Source organism: Arachis stenosperma, chromosome 3, assembly GCF_014773155.1.
Source record: "Arachis stenosperma cultivar V10309 chromosome 3, arast.V10309.gnm1.PFL2, whole genome shotgun sequence".
Classification (NCBI taxonomy): domain Eukaryota; kingdom Viridiplantae; phylum Streptophyta; class Magnoliopsida; order Fabales; family Fabaceae; genus Arachis; species Arachis stenosperma.
Genome location: NC_080379.1, coordinates 6,570,057 through 6,592,300, shown reverse-complemented (window position 1 = coordinate 6,592,300; position 22,244 = coordinate 6,570,057). Strand labels below are relative to the sequence as shown.

Sequence of the window (22,244 nt, the reverse complement as noted above, 5' to 3'; positions counted from 1 at the left end):
GATTTATAGTTATTAATTAGTCATTATTGATATTTTTAATGATGTGAGATTTTATATATTAGTGTAAGATTATTCATTTTTTCTTTATTGATTAACTGTTGGCTAAATTTTAATAAAATAGTGTTTCCTAAACTTTTTCTTATTATTATTATTATTATTATTATTATTATTATTATTATTATTATTATTTGAACTCTGCTAAACAGTAGTTTTGTAATTAACATAATAGCCCGTCCCTATAGGCTATAGAAGTGTTATAAAATATAATAATTTATGTATGCGCTCTTTATTAATCTATGTCTAGATTTTATACTGGGTGTACTGAACTACTGATTATTCCGATTCATATATACATGTATGATGTATTTAGGTAAAAATTGATAAAATGTCAACAACTTAATATATTAGAAATTTTAATAAAGATGTGTAAAACGTTTTTTTTTAAATATTTTTTAATAATTAAAATTTAATATATATAATTAATTAAATTGTGTTATTTTTTGTTAAAGTTAGGTTAGACAAATTAATTATTTGACTGAAAAATAGTGAATCAAATTTTAAATCAGTCTAAATTAATATTATTTTTTTATAAAAAATGACTAAAATACTCTTATTATATATAATTTTAAAAATTCTGAATTCTAGCCCTTTTATTCGTTGTCGTCATAAGGTTAGGATTTAAAGTTTTCAAAATTAATATATATACATATTATAGGAATATTTTAGTTATTTTTTATAATAGAAATATTATAGTCATTTTTTTTTAAAAATATTAATTTATACCAGTTTAAAATTTAATTTATTAATTTTTTTACTAAACTGACTTATCTGATGTAATTTTAATAAAAATAATACAGTTTAATTAATTATATGTGTTAAATTTTAATTTTTAAAAAATATCTTAAAAAAAGACATTTTTGACATCTTTATTTTAGTGGTTCCAATATATTAACTGTTAAAAAGAAATCATTTAATTTGTCCACTAAAATTTCTCTTACTACACACACCTATATATATAAGAATTCGAACACTCTTTTGCAATTATCACATAACCAAAAAAAAAAAGAAAAAAAGGAGAGAGAATGAGAAAGTTGCCGATTCTGGCAGTGCTAACAAGTTTTGTAAGCATACTTCCATTATATTTGTTGGCTCAAAACTTTCCACAAGACTATCTTAGAGTTCACAATGTTGAACGTACAAGAGTTGGGGTTAAACCTCTAGTGTGGGATTCTGAGTTAGAATCACATGCTAACAACTTTTTGAGTAACCACATTGAAGATTGTATGCGGGTCAAATATATCGAAGCTAGTCCCTTTACGCGGAACATGCTTACACGTGGTCCGACAAAAACCCTTACAGGAGAAGATGCTGTGGCATGGTGGGTGGCACAGAAACAAAATTATGATTACGAATCCAACTCTTGCATTGATGGTACTCTTCAATGTCTTACCTATACTCAGGTGGTTTCTAAGGCATCTATTTATTTAGGGTGTGCTAGAGTCGAATGTAACAATAATGGAGGCACCATTGTTATGTGTTACTATGACCCTCCGGGTAACCATGGTCACCCCTATTGATGATTAATTAGTATTTACCAAATAATAATCCAAGTTAAACGCAGCTGCATATCCCTTAATTACTAAATAAGTTTGTTGCACTATGTAATACGGTTCTTGGGATTGCAGTTTTTTATGGTTATTTTTGTTTTGCAACTATATGGTTGTGTATGTTTAATTTGTCAAACACTTTTTGGCGTTGTGTTCTATGATCTATATATGTGGGTATACTTTTTCATTTAATAAGTGAAAATGATCTCAATTAGTACTAATAATATCATGGTTCTAAGTTCTAACTTATATTTTCCACAATCAATTTATAATTATTGCGTCATTTTATGATGAAAAGTAGTTTTGACAACCACACAACATAAAGTTGTTTCGGGGTGGTCATTATGGACGGCGGGAGGCAGTAACTGGTAGTGAATAGATAAAATTGTGATGTTAAAAGGATAGAGAAAAAGTAAAAAAATTAAAAACAATTTTAAAAAACAAGAAGATCATGAATTATGTGTGTGTGTTTTTTTTTGAGGATAGAGAGGTTTTTTTAAGTACTTTTGTAGTATTATGTGTTTTTTTTTTTTGTTAAGAGAATAAATTAAAAAGGATTATGAGAAAGTAAAATAACAAAGAGAAGATGAACAAGAAAAGAAAAAGAAGAAAAAGAACATGATAATGATGAAGAAGAAGAGGAGGAGGAGTTTTGAGTTATGCAAAATTTATTAGAAAATAATACTAAAATTTTTTAAGTGTGATACAAAAAAATTTCAATTTTTTTACATTGAAATTTTTTAACTGTAACACAAGTTCTTGTTAAGATGGTGAAACAAGAATTATGAAAAAAAAGAAAAAGGAGGATGAAGGAATTATGCAGAATTTATTGAAAATAACATCGAAATTTTGCTTGAAAAATTTATCGAAAAATAACATCAAAATTTTTTAAACATGACACAGAAATTTTTTAATTTTGATACCGAAATTTTGCTTAGAAAACACAAAAATATCTTTTTTTAATGCTGTATTTTTTTTGCTTCTTATTATTCTTCTTTTTTTTTTTCTGTTGCTCTTACTTCTTCTTTTAAAAGCATTACTTCTCATATTAGACTTAAATGAATATGTCTACATTATAGTAGTATAATCTTATTTAGCTAAATGAATGTATATTCACACTTATTGGATTAAATTCTTGTCAGAAACAAAAATAGCACCGAAATTTATTTAAATTGACATCGAAATTTAAATATAATGATACAGAATATAAAAAGTAAATTCCATACTAAAAGATTACTAGACTTTATAAAATAAAACAAGATAGTACTAAAATGATTTAAAATTGACACTAGAAGTTTAGTAATACCACACAAAAATATTAAATATTTTCAAAATTACTACACATTCAATTAATTGAATGCTTATCTCTAGGGATGTTCATAGATCGGATTCGATCCGCATATCCGAAGTGTTTATCCGAATTCGATCCGAAAATTGCGGATATGAATCCAATACGCACACTAATAGGATCGTATTGCAGATTTTGTGTAAGTATCCGCATATCTGCGTATATGCAAAAATAAAGAAATAAATAAGTAAATATTTTTTTATATTTTATTTCAATTAATAATTATTATATATGTTGTATTATTTTTATTCATTATTAAGAAAAGTATGTTTAATATTATTTTAAGAGTAAACATATTTAACAGAATATAAAAAAATGAATTTTATTGATATTTTTTAATAAAAATAAGCTTTCAAAAATATTTTTTGTATTTTGCATATATATATCCGATATCCGAGTGCGGATCAGATCGGATCGGATCTTATCCAAACATAAAAAATGCGAATATTGTATCTGATTCTATGATTTTATTGCGGATCAGATTGAAATTTTGGTCATATCCGAACAGATCCGCGTTCACCCCTACTTATCTCATATATAAAATAACACATAAAAATTTAAAATATAACATCGAAATATCTTATTTAGTTGAATGAATGTAGATTTACACTTATTGGATTAAATTCTTGTAGAAACAAAAATAATATCAAAATGTGTTTACTCTAACACCAAAATTTCTAACTAAATGAGGTGGTGGAACTAACAATTTATCTCATAAAGACTTGAGTTACAGATTTACAAATTTTGATAGAAAAAAATAAAGTGAAAAAATTTGTTGATAACGCAGCGAAATAAATCAGAAACAAAGTGAAAAAATTCGACTATAACAGCGATAACGATAACGATAATGATAACAATAATATGTATAAGAAAAAGATAACAATGAGAAAAAAGAAGGAAGAAAATAAATTTAAATTAGAAAAGAAGACAAAAGAGATTGTGGTGGTGGTTATGACGAAAATAATAATAAAAGAAAAAGGTGAGGAAAAAAGAGAAGAAGAAGAAAGAGCCGCAGTAACAACAGAGATAAATAATAATAATAATAATAATAATAATAATAATAATAATAATAATATAAAAGTTTTGATAATAACTTAGTTAGATTTAGTTAGGTGGTATTTATTTAGTTGTAGAAGTTTATTCTAAGATTACAGAAATTCACTCGTTCAATTATTAATTTTCATTAATACACAAATGAGACTGATCATAATGACGATGAGGAAGAGGCATTCACAAGCCTGGCCTTTTTGATCCTTCAAGTTATGAAAAGTCAAGGTTCATTGGTTATACTTCATCATTCCGTTGCTCTAATAATTAACATATATACATTATTAAATTACTTTCATTTGTTACTGCCTTCTCAATTCTTTGATATATCAATACACAAATAGTTTTGCCAGCAAATGTTTTAAAAATATTAATTGAAGGTATTAAAAATAAAAAACTATTTTAATATTGTCAATTATATATATATATATATCCAAAATCTATTGCAATATTATCTAACTCTAAACACACTTGCACCAATTATCACACACATAACGAAAGAAACAAAGAGAATGGGGAGGTTGCATATTGTGGCGGTAGTAACAAGTTTTATAACGGTAATCCCATTATGCTTATTGGCACAAAACTCTCCACAAGACTATCTTGAAGCTCACAATATTGCACGTGCAGAAGTTGGGGTTAATCCTCTGCTGTGGGATAATGAGCTAGAATCACAGGCCAACACGTTTTTGAGTAAACACATTGTGGATTGCCTTGATGGGGTATCTATATCCCCTCATCCTATGTACGGTCAAAACACTTTGAGTAGTCCATCCAAAAGCTTTACAGGAGCATTTGCTGTGGCATGGTGGGTGGCACAAAAACAAAATTACGACTACAGATCCAACACTTGCATTGGTGGTAACCCTGCTAATTGTGTTACCTACACTCAAGTTGTTTCCAAGTCATCTACTTATGTAGGATGTGCTAGAGCCAATTGTCTTAATGGTGGAACTCTTGTTATTTGTTACTATCACCCTCGAGGCAACATCTTAGGTACTCGCCCCTACTAATTAATTACTAATTAGTAGTTCCCAAATTTAAATAAGACTCACCATCCTCCTTTATTATTACGAAATAAATAAAAATGTTATTCGTATACTAAAATCAGTTACTAAAATTAGTTATTAATATATTTATGTATAAATACATGTGTAGTTTAATTTATTTTTTAATATGTATTTATATTTCAATATATATATTTTATACTTGTAACTTACTTTGATGGCTGATTTTGGTGTAGACGTAGAATAATCGCAAAATAAATCAAAACGTTAGTTGTGTTATCAATTTTCGGTATAATATATGATAGAATATATTACGAAATTAATATTTTAATGATTAAAAACAGAGAATTAGTTATTATTTATTTAAATATAAAACAAAAAATTATAAAATATTGGTTAGCTAACATTTTTATATATAAAGTATAAACTGTATTTTGTACTATGGTTGTTGGCAGCGTCTTGTAGTTTTTTTTATGGTTATATTGGTTTACACAATTATGGTATTGTATGTTTGTCAAAGGCTTTTTGCCTTGTGTTTGAGACTTCTATGTGGGTATTTTTTCATAAAAATTTTCAAGTGTATCGGTACACAAATATTTTAATAATTTTTTTATGTAATACTTGTCAACAATTTTAGTTTGCTTGCTTGAGACGACGGAGGAGGTGACAAGATTCGGTAGTGGTGTCTAACATGCTAATGGGGGCTGGGGTTTGTTTTTGGTAACGGTGGCTTATTACTGCTGTGGTCACAGAAGAAAAAATAATTAGTATTAATATATAAAAATATTTGAAAGATAATAAAAAATAATATAAAATAATCTGAAATGATTTTATTTTATATTTTTATACGTGTACAATTATAAATATTAAATTAAGTAAAATAAATTTAAATTATTATCTTCTTGAGAATTATTGGCGGTTACTGTATACTATGGTGGGATGATCATATTTCATATAAAAATCTCCGATTATATGGGTTGATCAAGTTAACTAACTAACCACTTGATTGATTATTATATGGTTTGAAAGAAGTGAGTTTTCATTTGTGATTGCTATTAACTTCTTTGATAAATTATGCATTGTTTTATTTATTTATTTATTTATTTTTAAGTTTAACCGTGTGGTTTCTTATCTTGAAATATAGTTAAAGACATAATAATAAAGTCTATCTTTGTTTGTGAAGATGTTATTCTAATGTTTTAATAAATAAATAAATATTTCTAACTATGAAAGATATAAATTTATTTTATATCTATCAAAGACTATAGTAGTTATACATACAAAACTACTCAGTTTAAGTAGTTGGTTCTATATATCAAACCAATTCAATCTTCAAATTAATTTACAAATTTCATTATTAGATATGTCATCATTCAAATTTTTTAGTTAGAAATAATAATTTATTTAAAGATTTAACTAACTTGTATGCTAAAAACACATTTTAAAATATAATAATAGAAAATTTTTAATACTTTTGATGTATACTGCCTTTTTGATCCTTTGGTTAACTAATACACTTACTCAAGTAAGCTGAATACCAAATATGGTATACCGAGAATCTTAAAAATATTTAATATTAAAGATATTTAAAATAAAAAATTTAATAGATAATACAAATATGATACATTAATAATATAAATTATTCTATATTGTTGGTCAATTATGTTCGTTCTTTTAATTTAGATGACTATTCATGTATGTTTTGATTGTAAAATATGATTATTTTTGTTGATATAACGATACCTAATTCATAACGATGATTATTTTTGTATAACTACTTTATACTCTTAGTATATTAAAATTAGATTTTATGAATAACTAAATTAAAACTTTTCAATATTTTTTCCATAATGAATGCCTTTACGACATTTTTTTGCTAATCTATAAATAAATAGTGTATTATTATTATTATGATTTAATTACTTTATTAGTCTCTATAATTTCGCACAATTTTTAATTAAGTTCTTATACTTTTTTTCTTTTAATTGGATCCTTACACCAATTTTTTTTCAATTAAATCCTTACCGTGACCAAATAGTTAGATTTAATAGAATATTCCGTTCATAAATTAAAGATTCTGTAACTTTTTTCTAAATCTCTAATTCTCTTTCGTTCTTATTTTCTGAAATACTAAAATAACCCACCCACTCCAAGTGACCTTCGGTCCTGCCATGGCAGAATTAGCGGAGCATTTCTTTAAACGAGGAAGCTCGTCTACGGCGGCGGCAGCGGCGGCAGCCACCTCGGTCTTGTCGGCTTCTTTGGCGTCCAAAGACTCCGGCGAGGCCATGACCACCTCTTCAACAAACGGAGAAGGAGACTTGTCTGCATCGCAAACGTTCACAACCTCCTTCAACGAACTCGTATCTTGCAGATCAGAGGAACGTAAGTCCGAGTTACCAGATTCATTCCCAAATTCGTTGGCAGCATCGAGAATCTCCTCATAGGGAAGAACAGCTGATGCGGCGTCCTGGGTCACCTGGAAGTTTCACAACAAGGTCGTGAATTTCGGTGAAATTCATCGACAAAAATTATTTTGGTGAAATTCATCGACAAAATTTCGGTTGAAAATGCTGAGCCTTTGATTCCTATGGAGCCACTGAACCGTGGATAACTTTGAAGAGGAATTTGAAGAACATAAGGTACCTTTCTTCAATGGTGGATATAAGCTTTAAGAGAAGGTATGAGTATATTGATGTTGGAGCCAGAAGCTTTGGTTCTAGTATAGGATCTTGGTTTAGGAAACAATACCCGTAGCAGAACAAGACCTTTCATGTGTATGCAATTGAGGCTGATAGGACTTTTCATCCGGAATATGGGTTGAAGAAAGCGATTACTTTGGTTCCTTATGCTGCGTGGGTGAAGAATGAGACCTTGACTTTCGAGATTCATCGTGACCCTGGTGAGCAGGTTGAGGTTAAAGGTAGGGGGATGGGTAGGATTCAGCCTCTACAGGGTTCTAGTTCAGAGGACTTTGATGGCGAAGTGGAGAAGATAAAAGGTTTTGATTTTGTTGCTTGGTCGAAAAATACTGTTTCAAAGAATGATTTTGTGGTGGTGAAGATGGATGTGGAGGGCACTGAATTTGATTTGATTCTGAGGCTGTTTGAAACTGGGGCTATATGTTTGGTAGACGAGATTTTTCTAGAATGTCATTATAATAGATGGCAAAGATGTTGCCCTGGGCAGAAGAGTGCAAAGTATGAGAAAACATATGATCAATGCTTGCAGCTCTTCAATTTTCTCAGACAAAGTGGAGTTCTTGTTCATCAATGGTGGTAATTACCTGATAGGAAAACCATATATTTTTTCTGTAACATTCTTGTCTTCCCTGTAACCTGTTTATAATTTTCATCTTCAGAGTTGATTTTACTTTAAAACCCCAGCCAATCGAGATGATTGCGTTCCAAATTTATTCCCATGTAACAATTTCAATTGAAACTGAATTAATTCTCTTAAGTCATCGAAACTTTGTTGGATAAATCTCCTTTACCCCCATATAGATACATATAGATATGAATAGTTGGATACTGTAATCTTAGTTTTATCTCAGAAGAGAATTTGATTCTTCTTTGTTAGTACTAAAAATTTCACTTCATTGTCTAAAACATAAAATTGTTGGGCTCTTTCATCAAAAGTTATTGAACAAACTTTCATGTTCATAATAGTTTTGTTCACTGACAGAAATGGGATGATAGGGATTAGCTCTTGACACTATAAATCAATGTACATTAAAAATATTAACCATGCTGTTGAACCAGGTATTTTCATTTCAGTAATCTGGAGGCAAACATGATGAATGGCTATCTAAGATTTCTTTTATTTATCATTCTGGGTTTGTAGTTTTGTCAAAGTTAATTAATTTCTTGATCCTTATATTGTTCATGATTTAAAGGTTCAATTTGTATATAAATAAGCAAAAGAATGATAGTGACAAAATAAAAGAGATTATAGGAATATTTTTCATGTCTTAGAATCATTGAATAGGAATATAGGAATACCTTTTATTATATTTATAATTTTACCGAATTTTCAATTAAGTCTTTATATTTTTTTTCTTTTTAGTTAGTCTCTAAGGATATAAAAGTAATTTCACAATTGACTAACATTTTTTTGACGTTTAACATTAATAGGGACTAAATTGAAAAAAAATTAATGTATAAAGACACAATTAAAAGAAAAAAAAGTATAAGGACCTAATTAAAAGTTTCGCGAAACTATAGAGACCAACAGAATAATTAAACCTATTATTACTTGAACTCTGCTAAGTAGATAGTAGTTTTGTAATTAACATAATAGCTAGTCCTTATAGAAGTGTTATAAAATATAATAATTTATGTATGCACTCTTTATTAATCTGTGTCTATTGTACTAATTATTCCGATTCATATATCCATGCATGTAAGATGTATGTATGTAAAAATTGATAAAATATCAACAACTTAATATATTAACCGTTAAAAATAAAGAAATCATTGTCCTCTAAAATTTCTTACTACACACATATATAAGAATTCGAACACTCTTTTGCAATTATCACATAACCAAACAAAAAAAAAAAAGGAGAGAGAATGAGAATGCTGCCGATTCTAGTAGTGCTAACAACAAGTTTTGTAAGCATACTTCCATTATGTTTGTTGGCTCAAAATTCTCCACAAGACTATCTTAGAGTTCACAATGTTGAACGTACAAAAGTTGGGGTTAAACCTTTAGTGTGGGATTCTGAGTTAGAATCACATGCTAGCAACTTTTTGAGTAAGCACATTGAAGATTGTATGCAGGTGGATTATATCGACCCTAGTCCGTTTGCGCGGAACATACTTATTAGTGGTTCGACAGAAAATCTTACAGGAGAAGATGTTGTGGGATGGTGGGTGGTAGAGAAACAAAATTATGACTACGAATCCAACTCTTGCATTGATGGTACTTTTCAATGTCTTACCTATACTCAGGTGGTTTCTAAGGCATCTATTTATTTAGGGTGTGCTAGAGCCGAGTGTAACAATTATGGAGGCACCATTGTTATTTGTTACTATGATCCCCCGGGTAACGATGATGGTCAACATCCCTATTGATGATTAATTAGTATTTACCAAATAATAATCCAAGTTAAACGCAGCTACATATCCCTTAATTACTAAATAAGTTTGTTGCACTATGTAATATGGTTCTTGGTATTGCAGTTTTTTATGGTTATTTTGTTTTGCAACTATATAGTTGTGTATGTTTAATTTGTCAAATGCTTTTTGCCTTCTGTTCTATGATTTATATATGTGGGTATATTTTTTCATTTAATAATTAAAAATGTCCTCAATTAGTACTAATAATATCATGGTTCTAAGTTCTAACGTATATTTTCCCTTTCCATAATCAATTTATAATTATTGCGTCGTTTTATGATGAAAAGTAGTTTTGATGACCACACAACATAAAGTAGTTTTGAGGTGGTCATTATGGACGGCGGCAAGTAGTAGTTAAAATGATAGAGAAGAAGCAAAAAAAATTAAAAATAATTTAAAAAAATACTATAATTATAATAATAACAATAATATTTATAATATGAGAAAAAAAAAGAAGAGAATAAATTCAAATTAAAAAAATAACCAAGGAGATGATGGTGGTTACAACCGATAATAAAAGAGAAATTAAAAATAAAAAAAAATAAGAAAAAAAAAAGAAGAAACGTCAGCAACAGAGGTGAATAATAATAATAATAATAATAATAATAATAATAATAATAATAATAATAATAATAATAATAATATAAAATATTTTATAACAACTTAGTTAAATTTAATTAGATGGTATTTTATTTAGTTATAGAACTTTATTCTAAGATTATAGGATTTACCCATTCAATTAATTTAGGTGGTATTTTATTAATTCTCATTAATACACAAATGAGACTGATCATAATGACGATGAGGAAGAGGCATTCACAAGCCTTTTTGATCCTTCAAGTTATGAAAAGTCAAGGTTCATTGGTTATACTTCATCATTCCGTTGCTCTAATAATTAACATACATTATTAAATTACTTTCATTTGTTACTGCCTTCTCAATTCTTTGATATATCAATACACAAGTAGTTTTGCCAGCAAATGTTTTAAAAATATTAATTGAAGATATTAAAAATAAAAAACTATTTTAATATTGTCAATTATATATATATATCCAAAATCTATTGCAATATTATCTAACTCTAAACACACTTGCAATAATTATCCCACACATAACAACGAAAAAAACAGAGAATGGGGAGGTTGCATATTGTGGCGGTAGTAACAAGTTTTATAACGGTAATCCCATTATGCTTATTGGCACAAAACTCTCCACAAGACTATCTTGAAGCTCACAATATTGCACGTGCAGAAGTTGGCATTAATCCTCTGTTGTGGGATAATGAGTTAGAATCACATGCCAATACGTTTTTGAGTAAACACATTGTGGATTGCCTTGATAGGGTATCTATATCCCCTCATCCTATGTACGGTCAAAACATTTTGAGTGGTCCATCCAAAAGCCTTACAGGAGCATTTGCTGTGGCAAAGTGGGTGGCACAAAAACAAAATTACGACTACATATCCAACACTTGCATAGGTGGTAACCCTGCTAATTGTGTTGCCTACACTCAAGTTGTTTCCAAGTCATCTACTTATGTAGGATGTGCTAGAGCCAATTGTCTTAATGGAAGAACTCTTGTTACTTGCTACTATTACCCTCCAGGCAACATCTTAGGTCATCGCCCCTACTAATTAATTAGTAGTTGCCAAATTTAAATTAAACTCACCATCCTCCTTTAATTCTTATGAAATAGATAAAAATATTATTCTTACATTAAAATCAGTCAATAATGTATTTGTGTATAAATATATATGTGATTTAATTTATTTTAATGTGTATTTATATTTTAAAATATATTTTTTACTAATGACTGATTTTAGTGTACACGCAGCATAGTCACAAAATAAATCAAAATGTTGTGTGTTATCAATTTTCGGTACAATATATGATAGAGTATATATTAGGAAATTAATATTTTTAATGATAAAAAACAGAGAGTTAGTTGAAAATAAAACAAAAATTTAAAAAATATTGGTTATCTAACATTTTTATATATAAACTACTGTGTTTTAATTTGTACTATGGTTGTTGGCAGCGTCTTGTAGTTTCTTTTATGGTTATATTGGTTTACACAACTATGGTATGGTATGTTTGTCAAAGGCTTTTTGCCTTGTGTTCTAGACTTCTATGTGGGTATTTTTCCATGTATATATATGTAATAATCTTTTTATTTTCTTAAACAGTCTACTGTAGTGAGTACTTGTGGCCTATAGGTATATAGGTCATGGATCGATTCCGTAATCAAATTAAAATAATTAGTGCGGATTCTCTCGAAAAATAGTTAATTTTCCACAACATAAAACGGCTAATTTGTTTTATATTAAAAAAATTTTGATGTAATACTCAATTAATCATTGGATTTTATGGTGTTTTTTAAAATTATGAGAGTAAGACAATAAAATATACAATACAAAAAGGTGTATTGTCAATACAAGAGAGATGTATTGTCCTACTCTCACAATTTTAAAAAACACATACACTATAAAAAATTTGATCTTTACCGACAAATCTTTAGTGGCCATATTAATATAGCCATAATTTCTTTTGTTAAATGACTTCTTTTACGGCAAATAAAATAATTGCCTTTAACACTTCATTTGTAACGGCAATTAGATAAATGGCCACTAAATAATCATTAACTACGCCTGTAATTCTTCTCCTTTTAATCTTTTTTAATTATAAAGAATATCAGTTTCACAGTTGAAGTTATTTTTTGGGTAAAGGACAAATTCGTCCCTGACCTTTTAAATTTGGGACTTTTAACTCTCTCAAGATTGGAAAATACAAAACGACCCCTCACCAGTGGAAACGGCGTACAAACCGGTCCTTCCGTTCAATTTGGGTTCCAAGACGTAACAGATTGTGTTTACCTGGCGCCTATGTGGCGTGGATATGTGCACGTGTCTTCAGGGTGGTAGTAACGGGGCTGACGTGGTGCCAGTAGAGAAAGTAATGGGACATTTTAGTCCTTGGGCACGCGCACGACGTCGTTTCCGGTGTGTGCCCTATTTCTTCAAATGGAATCTGTCGCCATAGCCGTTGTGATTTGTATGAGAGGTCGGGGCTGGTGATACTGTGGAGTGGTAAATGGCCAGCGATGGAGCTTCATCCAGCGCAAGACGCGTACCACTACCGTCGACCATAAAATGCGTGGAAGCTGCAGAGGAGAAAGACGACATTGCTCCGAGGTGTAGATGTGGAGTGTACGCCATATTGTACAAATCGAGGACGACAACGAACCCCAATAGATTGTTCTTTGGATGTCCATTCTTTAAGGTAAGTTGGTGGTTTTATTTGATTGATTTTGATTATACGGGCGTAAGTAGTTATTTTGATTATAAGTTGGTGATTTTTTGTTTTGCCATGATGAACATGCAGCTGAAAAATCCCAGTCACTGCAAGTTCTTCTTATGGCTGGATGACCATGTTTCAACAGTAAGAGTTCTGGACAAGTTTATGACTGAGAACGAGGTTGATGATCTGAAACTATATCTTGGAAAGAAGGTGGTGGAACAGAGACTCACTGATTTGGAGAAGAAGCTGGTGCATCTAGAGAGGAAGAAGAATGTTAATTTGTATTATGTTATTGTTGTTGTGGTTAGTGTAATTTTGGGTTCTGTTGTTGCCAAACTTGGCTGAAAAGTGGAAAAGCAGTTTAAGTTATGCCTTTGGAACACAAGTGTTGTATTAAGTTATCCTTTCATGAATGATGATATGCTGTTGCTGTAACATGTTGGAGTTGGGTGGGTATATGTAATATGATGTTGATGGGATTAGAATGAAATAGACATTAAATAGTTTGGATCATTTAACATTGAACGAAAGTTTAAGTTTAAGAGATTACAATCCTAACAAAACATGGTATACAGTTTAATAAAGGCTCACAACCTTAGCATCATAGTTTTGGCAAAAAGATTCCATAGTGTATAACAAACAAAAATAAGTTTGATCCAACTTTTACATCAGACTCATAAAATATGAACATCATTTTTTGGAATTGTTGGTTCCTGGGGTGGGGATGAACTGAAACACCCTTTTAGTTCCACTGCTTGCTGCAGCCAGAGCCTCATCAGATGGTCCTTCAACTGCTTCCACACTTGGCTGCTGTGACTTCTGAACTTGTTGTTTACCATCACTCTTCCTTCTAATTGGTTGTTTCGGTCTGAATGTTTTGTTGGATGGCCTTGCTGGAACTCTGGCTGGAGGTTTGAAAGGAACCTGACCTTGTGTTGCAGGTGCTGCAGTAGTGGTCACAGATGCAACTTGTGGAGCAGGTTGTTGCTGGGCCACATCTGGAGTTGTGAAAGTGGTAGAATGGTTCTGGTTGGTTGGAGTAGCTGAGTCATGCTCCTCACCCTGAAACAAAGAAAGACAATAAAGCCATGAAACAAATTTAAAAAATACAAATGGGTCCTTTAGCATTTCTAAAATGGACAACTAAATCCTTAAACATATTATCGGGGGGACATAAAGATCCTTAGTCCAGCCAAGTACCTCTGCCTCAGGTGCTGATTGTGACAGTGGTATAACCACAAGAGAAAGGTTGTCTTGGGTCTTCTTCTTTGGTTTCCTGGTCTTAGGTTTCCAATTTGGATTGGATGGCGCACCCTTACAAGTCTTATAGTTGTGTCCTGTTTGACCACACTTGCTGCAGGTCACATAGAAACTTCTCCTCAGTTTTTCACCTTCGATAACAGTTTCTGCTGGGTCCTTCTGCCTGTTATGTACCTTTGGACGACCAATTGGCCGCTTAATGACAGGTGCAGCCGGCCTAGTCTGATCAGACCGTATCCAGAACTCTTCACTTGTAACGGGTTGAATGAAGTGCTCGTAAGTCTTCTTCAGTGATTCCATGCATAACCATGGATGCACATAATCTTCCATGTTGTCATGTCTTTTTCTGATTGCTGCAACTGCATGAGTGCACGGCATCCCTTTTCCAACAAATCCAACAAGTTAATGATAACAATTAGACATATACAACTTAAACATATACAACTGGACATATGCAAGTAAGGAAACAGCAGCAGCAGACAAGCAAATCCAACAACAAACAATCACATTAACATAATTACAGTAGTAGCAGGCAGGCAATTCCAACAAGAAACAATGTCATAAGTAAGTAAAATTACAGCAACATCTTGCAGGCAAATCCAACAAGAAACATTTAGAGAAATAAAATTACACACTTACCAGTTAATTGCCATCTGTTACATGTACATGTATGTTTAATCAGGTCCACATCCAACTTAGATCCTTGTATGTGACCTCAAATCGCTTGCGCTCGTTATCACCTATCCACTCCGCAGTCCATTTGTTACTTGGCTTAACAAGTCTCTTCAACCTTTTCTCCTGAACCGGTGCAAGCTTTCCATGATGGCAATCTATCAGTCTCTTGTGCTGAACCATACGCCTCATGAGGTAGCAGCGCACTTCTTCGCACATTGTCAGTATAGGCTTGCACCTGTACTTGGTGATCTTGGAGTTGAAAGACTCGCACATATTGTTAGTCAGGTTGTCCACTTTTGGACCATGACTGAAATAGGCCCTTACCCATGTTGCAGGTTCAAATTTCATCAGGTATGACCAGGCATCCTGATTAACTTCCTTCAGCCTCTCCATTTTTGTCTTGAACTCAGCCACAGTTGTGCATTTTGCACATTCCCACACAGTTTCCCTGATATATAAGTCCTTGAAACGGTTGATGAAATTCTTCCACATGTGCATGACACAATTGCGCACATGTGCATTCGGCATTATCTCCTTCAATGCAGGCATCAGTCCCTGAAACAGAATGCAACAAGAAGGAGTTTCATCATTTTACACCATATGTACTTAAATTAAGTAGAGAAACTTGCTTACTAACCTTTTGCATGTCGGACATAAAATTCCAACCATGTTGTTGCACATCTCCAATGTCCTCTTGTAATAGGGTCAGAAACCACTTCCATGACTCTTTCGATTCGGACCTTGCCACAGCAAATGCAACCACATAAAACTGGTTATTTGCGTCCTGTGCCACAGCAGACAGCAATTGGCCCCCATGATAGGTCTTCAGGAATGCTCCATCCAAGTGAATCAATGGCCTGCATCCACTCTTAAATCCCCTCTTGCAGGCATCGAAGCATATATACATTTTGTCGAATGTTGGGGGTGCTTGTGGCTGGGGAATAACGTCCAACAATGCAGTAGACCTTGGATTGCTTCTATGTATCTCCATTAGATAATCTCTAAGCTTCCCATACTGTTCTACCTCGTTTCCCATGATCTTGTCTTTGGCTTCCCTCACAGCTCTGTAAACCATTTTAGGGTGTATTACTAGATCAAACTCTTCTTTTAAAAAATCAATGGCCTCGTGTGTGTTCATATGGGGATGGGTGGTCATCCTTTTCTCCACTTTTTTGCTGATCCAGTGTTGGTCAGCCGCATTGCTTCCCAGATCTCTTGCGCATGTATGTTCACTCCTATAGGTTTTCACTTGGAAACACTGCAGCTGTTTATTGTATGATAGATGAGCAATTCAGGGACAATTCTCATTCTTGCACCCAACTCTAACTCTTTCCTTATCATTTTTAATCCAAACCAACTCCCTCCCCTCAGCAATAAACGAATCCTTCACAACTTCCTTGAACCTCTCTATTGTAGCAAATCTTGTGCCTAGCTCAAATCTGCCTTCTCCAAACCCATAGTGTTCATCAAACTCAGGCCAGTGTGGTTTGTTCCCTTCATCCTCTGATGAGACAGGGGTATGCAGCTCTTTAGACTCATACTCAAACACAATGTCCTCATTATCAGTGTCTTCATCACTGACATAATCTGCAACGGCTGGCCTCATGCTGGGCTCCCTAGCAGGCCTAGATCTGTTGGGCTGGCTTCCAGGCCTACTAGTGCTGGGCTGTTTAGCAGGTCCAGTAGACCTTGAGGAACTTTCACCACTTGAGCCTACCCTTCTTGCTTTAAATCTCTGCCTTTTAAACTCATGGGTTGCTTGTTTTTTTGGCTTCTCATTGGGATCAACCCCTTTCCTCGGCGATAGAGACACATGTTTCCTCTTCCCTTTGGCAGCTCTAACCCTTCTGCCCTCATCATCTTCACCAGTATCACTCCCACTTTCATAACCAGCTGGTGGTGGTTTATATAGCTCATCTTCATCACTGTCAGTGCTACCATCCGACTTCTCCATGTCATTTGGATCGGCTTCTTCCTCAACCTCAGCATTTTTCTCAAAATCATCATCTGCGATCTCAGGTTCGTCAACAGGATGGTCAAAAAAAATGTAAAACTCTTCAGTATCTTTGTTCCTCAACTTAGCCTGTCGCATTTGGTTGATCCCTGCGTCCCCCCTCAGTACATGCAACCCTGACTCCATATCTTTACATTTTGGATCATACCAGTAAGCCTCCTTATAGGATTGATATCCTAGTCCTTTGAACATGGTGACCAGATCGCCGAAATTGACAAAATCCAAGTCCATCGGAGGAAACTTCTCAACTTGACCATTAAGATACACTAACTCACCGCTAGCCCCCCGTGAGAAGTTACCCCCATGATGGAACACGGGAACACCAAAGACATCAACCATCTGCAAAATTTTTCAATCCACAACAAAACACAAAACCACCCCTTATTATCTAAATGTCCAAAATATCTCTAAACAACACATGGCAAATGACTAACCCCACAACTAATCACCTATGACAATCAGTTACAATCCCTATTAGTCTCATCCTACAACATTGATAGCAAATAACGGCCATAAGCAGAACGATTGAACATCAATGTACTTACCCCTCTCTATGGCAGACGCAGGTATAACCACGGAGCTTCAATCTGGAACTCCTCCACGGAACTGCAACGACGACAAAGCGGAGACGAAACGTTGTATTTTTTGGAGGGAAAAGCTTAGTAGTGCTAGGGCTTCTTGTAATTCTTTCTCACTGATATGGGCAGCTCTGGCATATTTCATAGCTCACACTCAGCATTGCAAAACATTAACCCGAAACGACGTCGTGCGCATGACCAAGGACTAAAATGTCCCATTACTTTCTCTACTGGCACCACGTCAGCCCCGTTACTACCACCCTGAAGACACGTGCACATATCCACGCCACATAGGCGCCAGGTAAACACAATCCGTTACGTCTTGGAACCCAAATTGAACGGAAGGACCAGTTTGTACGCCGTTTCCACTGGTGAGGGGTCGTTTTGTATTTTCCAATCTTGAGGGAGTTAAAAGTCCCAAATTTAAAAGGTCAGGGACGAATTTGTCCTTTACCCTCTTGTTTCTCACATTTTACACCTCTTTACTCTGTCACTGCCACCACCTCACTTTGGTGTCGCAACCTCTTCACTTCGCCGTCGCCGCCATCTCCTCTTCCTCACACCAAGTTCTACACCGAACGGCTCAATTAACATTCTTTGCTACCACCTCATCCTCAATTTGTGTTGGTTGTCGCTAGTTCATGTTACAGTCTCTGTCGATGGCTTGTAGCCTCATACGGTGGTTTCTATCACCACCTCTGCTATACATTGATCTCTGGTTTCAGTTCGTACCTCAATAACCTTTTCATCCTTCTCTTGTTCAATTGTGGTTCCTTATTTAAGAAATTCTCATTTTCTAGGGTTTATGTGATTCATGCTCATTAATTAATTCACAAGAAACATAAGTTTATAATCCCTTTATTTTTTTATGTTTTGTTTTTCATTTTATATTTTTGATAATTCTGAAATTCAGCAGGATTTTGTTGTTGTCGCTGTCGCTCCTCCTCTATTTCTCTCTAGTTGTGTGCAGGGCCATTAATGGATGTTCTTTGTGTTCAAGACAGAGTTTTCTATTTTCCTGGGTCACACTGAATTGGTATAACATATACTTATTTACATTGTTTCTGATTTTGGTTGTGAATTTCATTTTTTCCTTTTTTGTGCTATGTATGCTTTCAAATTTAAGCCTTAAAGGGTTTAGTTAGTGTTATATAATTTTGTTTTTTTCTTTTGTAGTTGCCAGAACCTGCAGAACAAGAATTGAGGCAGATGAAGAACCAGAAATCTCCCAAATACAATCTTCCATGGAAGATCTTATGTGGTGTTATTGATGTTAGTGTCTGGTAATGTTTATCTTTTTTTGGTTCCTTATGTTGTGTTGTGTTATTGATTGGCTCATTGGAATGATGATTTTTTATGTACTGATTATAGAATCTTGTTAATTTTGTTTTGTAGGCCGAGATGGAAAGCGGCGAGGCTTATGCTCGACTCACTTAGCAACCATCTTCAGATGTGAGAATTTGATACATTTTCTGATCAATTAATTCCCTCATTGAAAATTGAAAAATGTTTAACTGATTTTTCCTATTTTTTCTGGTTTTGTTGTTGTAGGATATGACAATGGAAAATCCTACTCAAGAGTTGGTAGCAAAGGATATTCATGGGGTTGAATGGAAGTTTAAGCATATATACAGAGGTAACTTTTTCTTGGTTTATAATATTGGAAAATCTTTATTTTTTTTCTTTGAGTTTATGTTTTAACTGAGAAATCTTGCTTATTGTCTTGCACAATTTGTTAAGGACTTCCAAAGAGGCACTTGCTTACAATTTGCTGGAGCGCATTCGTTGCCAAAATATAAATTCTTTTTAGTATGGTGCGTAAACATAAAATGCAGCATCCATTTGCAAAAATCATGTATATATTGCATCTGGATAATATAGGATTGTTATCTTATCCTTAAATCCCATTGAATGCTTGAATATAACTAATATTTTTTCCACTAGATTGACAAGAGATGCGCGAGTGACATGAGAACTTTTAGTCTTCTAATACCAATGAATTTCAATTCAAATCTAAATACTGCTTAATCAATATTCAATTAGCTCATTTGGCCCTTTAGTACTCAACTGAAATTTTTTCAGTTAAGAATTACTGATTCTACTAAAACATTGCTCTGTTTGGTATCTGAGACTGATTGCTACGCTATTATGCGAGCTTCATATGCAAAGAATATTTACATCCGTTACACATTGCTTAATTCAGGTTAGCAAAGGTGTTAAAGCAACATTGGTGCAAACATTTCCATCTCGAGGCACATATTAATGTTAGCGGAAAGAAGAGAACATCAACATCTCGCAACAAGAACACTGAAATTCAGGTTTTGATTTTGACATTGCTCACTAAAAAGAGTTTATATGTTATACTTACTTTGCTCTACGTTTTTTGTTCTTATAAGATCCACCCAACTTTTTTGCCAACAAAATTACCACAATACCTCAATGGTTTTTTTTTAAAAAAAAGAAAAAAAGATCGCAATGAATTTCCATTCTTGGCTGCATATGAGTCTGAATGTGATGAAGAAATTATTTTACAGTGTGTCAATAGTATGCACTAGGAAGAGTGTTCTATGAAATCCATTTTATCAATAATGGGCACATTGAATTATGGTAATCATGATTTATAATATCAAGTAATGTATGTTACCTTCTATTATTTGATTTGCTCCATTGACGTGCCAAATAATCCAATTGGGATATTATTACATTTCATAGTATAGGTATCTAACATTACCTCCTTGTATTACAATCCTTTTAATGATATTATCATATCATGTTTGGATTTTTTTTTATTAGAAAATTCAATCATGAGTTGACTAAAGCCTATTTAATATCAGGCTTTATTCATTTTGAAGCTTCAAACATACAAGATTAATATTTGCACCAATATATGTATTATTAATAATTTAGGAAAATATTTCCATTTTGAGGCACAGATTAATGTTAGCGAAAAGAAGAGAACATCAACATCTTGCAACAAGATCACTGGAATTCAGGTTTTGATCTTGACATTCCTCACTAAAAGGAATTTTATATTTTATACTTTGCTAACGTTGCAACACTTGATTCTATTGCAGTTTTCCAAGAAAAACCACCAAAGAATCATGATCACATCAGAAGATTTTGGAGTCCAAATATTAGAAGGCATGGAACATGTTCAGGCATTTAAATGTAGAACACTCAATACCAATGCTAGGATAGTAATATTCTACGACACGAAAGATTCAAGTAAAGTTGTAGTTTGTAATATTCATGTGCTTTATAATCCTAATAGAGGAAAAAAATTAAGCTTGGCCAGGTAACTACTGTTTGTTGTATAGGCCATTTGAATCATAAGATATCTATTTGTTAGATGTTACTATTTCAGTTTGCTATAAAAGGTTGTATATGTAGACTTGTTGATATTATGTTTAATAAAATATTTCATTTTATAGTAATTAATTTTAGTAAATTTATATTATGTACAAATAATAATAATCTTCTTAAAAAATAATGAGATTTTAGGGAAAAAAAGATAGCTGATTAGTTCTAATAAAATGAGTATAATATAATTAAAAAATGACTTAAAATTTTAGCGATAATAACAATGGCAACTAAAAGTGAATAATATTAAAATTTTAGAATTAATTTTAGTGGCCATATAAATTGTCAAAAAAATTGCCACAAAAAATGATAACTTTTAGCGACTATTATAAAAGTATTTACCGGTAATTGTACAATTGCCACAAATAATTATAATTTTTAGTGGCTATTAAAAAGGTCTTTACCGGCAAATGTATAATTGCCGCTGAAATCTTTTAGCGGCAAAGCATAAGACGGCTAATGTCTAATTGCCGGTAAATGTATTAGTGGCTATTTTTATTGCCGTTAAAAGTAAAATAAATGACCGCTAAAAGTGATTTTTCTAGTAGTGATATTACACTAAAATTATACCAATATGTAAACAAATAAACGACATAAAATATTAAATTCACAAAATAATAAAAACTATTAAAAAGTGAAAAAAAAAGAATGAACTATCAATCCGGTCTTTATCCATTTTTCAGAATGATAACACGACCCCTTAAAAAAAACGATCAACTTTGGTCTCTATCCTTTATTTTATAACACAATGCGGTTCCTATGACTGTTTTTCCGTTAACTCTGAATGAAAAATGTTGACATGTCAGGTTAAAAAATGGACAGGGACCTAATTGTCTGTAAATTTAAATTGGTTAGGAATCTTTATTTGTCTTTATTTTTTAAATAATATCTTTTTCAAATTATTTTTTTATTTATTATACTAATATTTTTT

The 22,244-nt window shown here is 32.3% G+C and overlaps 4 protein-coding genes and 1 pseudogene across 9 annotated transcripts; all 5 read left to right on the top strand.

Annotated features, from left to right (window-relative positions):
• Positions 1–4,474: 4,474 nt before the first annotated feature.
• On the top strand, positions 4,475–5,119 carry LOC130970732 (pathogenesis-related protein 1B-like). The gene has a single exon (XM_057896900.1). The coding sequence runs from the start codon at positions 4,515–4,517 to the stop codon at positions 5,013–5,015; it is 501 nt and encodes a 166-aa protein (XP_057752883.1). The 5' UTR covers positions 4,475–4,514; the 3' UTR covers positions 5,016–5,119.
• A 2,061-nt stretch (positions 5,120–7,180) lies between these two features.
• On the top strand, positions 7,181–8,291 carry LOC130965393 (uncharacterized; annotated as a pseudogene).
• A 1,295-nt stretch (positions 8,292–9,586) lies between these two features.
• On the top strand, positions 9,587–10,084 carry LOC130965392 (pathogenesis-related protein 1A-like). The gene has a single exon (XM_057890159.1). The coding sequence runs from the start codon at positions 9,587–9,589 to the stop codon at positions 10,082–10,084; it is 498 nt and encodes a 165-aa protein (XP_057746142.1).
• A 1,178-nt stretch (positions 10,085–11,262) lies between these two features.
• On the top strand, positions 11,263–11,763 carry LOC130965391 (pathogenesis-related protein 1B-like). The gene has a single exon (XM_057890158.1). It carries the CDS (start codon positions 11,263–11,265, stop codon positions 11,761–11,763), a length of 501 nt encoding a protein of 166 aa, XP_057746141.1.
• A 6,650-nt stretch (positions 11,764–18,413) lies between these two features.
• Positions 18,414–21,328, top strand: LOC130970020 (uncharacterized). Of its 6 annotated transcripts, none has more exons than XM_057895961.1 (9): positions 18,414–18,677; positions 18,914–18,989; positions 19,130–19,236; positions 19,349–19,405; positions 19,505–19,589; positions 19,694–19,767; positions 20,157–20,271; positions 20,887–20,946; positions 21,028–21,328. In XM_057895961.1, the coding sequence occupies exons 5-9, from the start codon at positions 19,554–19,556 to the stop codon at positions 21,250–21,252; spliced, it is 510 nt and encodes a 169-aa protein (XP_057751944.1). In that variant the 5' UTR covers positions 18,414–18,677; positions 18,914–18,989; positions 19,130–19,236; positions 19,349–19,405; positions 19,505–19,553; the 3' UTR covers positions 21,253–21,328. The 6 variants fall into 6 exon arrangements, 5 of the variants coding, with proteins under 5 accessions (XP_057751944.1, XP_057751943.1, XP_057751942.1 ...); XM_057895960.1 differs by having other exon boundaries at positions 18,870–18,989; XM_057895959.1 differs by having other exon boundaries at positions 18,867–18,989.
• The last annotated feature ends 916 nt before the right edge of the window (positions 21,329–22,244 follow it).

What these genes read in the sequence shown, in the direction of transcription:
- LOC130970732 (XM_057896900.1), top strand. Translation starts at nt 4,515, where the DNA reads ATGGGGAGGTTGCATATTGTGGCGGTAGTAACAAGTTTTATAACGGTA.
- LOC130965392 (XM_057890159.1), top strand. Translation starts at nt 9,587, where the DNA reads ATGCTGCCGATTCTAGTAGTGCTAACAACAAGTTTTGTAAGCATACTT.
- LOC130965391 (XM_057890158.1), top strand. Translation starts at nt 11,263, where the DNA reads ATGGGGAGGTTGCATATTGTGGCGGTAGTAACAAGTTTTATAACGGTA.
- LOC130970020 (XM_057895961.1), top strand. Translation starts at nt 19,554, where the DNA reads ATGGGGTTGAATGGAAGTTTAAGCATATATACAGAG. An exon ending in TATAAATTCTTTTTAGTATG is followed by an intron (nt 19,768 to 20,156) that starts GTGCGTAAACAT and finishes TGCTTAATTCAG; the next exon opens with GTTAGCAAAGGTGTTAAAGC. An exon ending in ACAAGAACACTGAAATTCAG is followed by an intron (nt 20,272 to 20,886) that starts GTTTTGATTTTG and finishes TTTGAGGCACAG; the next exon opens with ATTAATGTTAGCGAAAAGAA.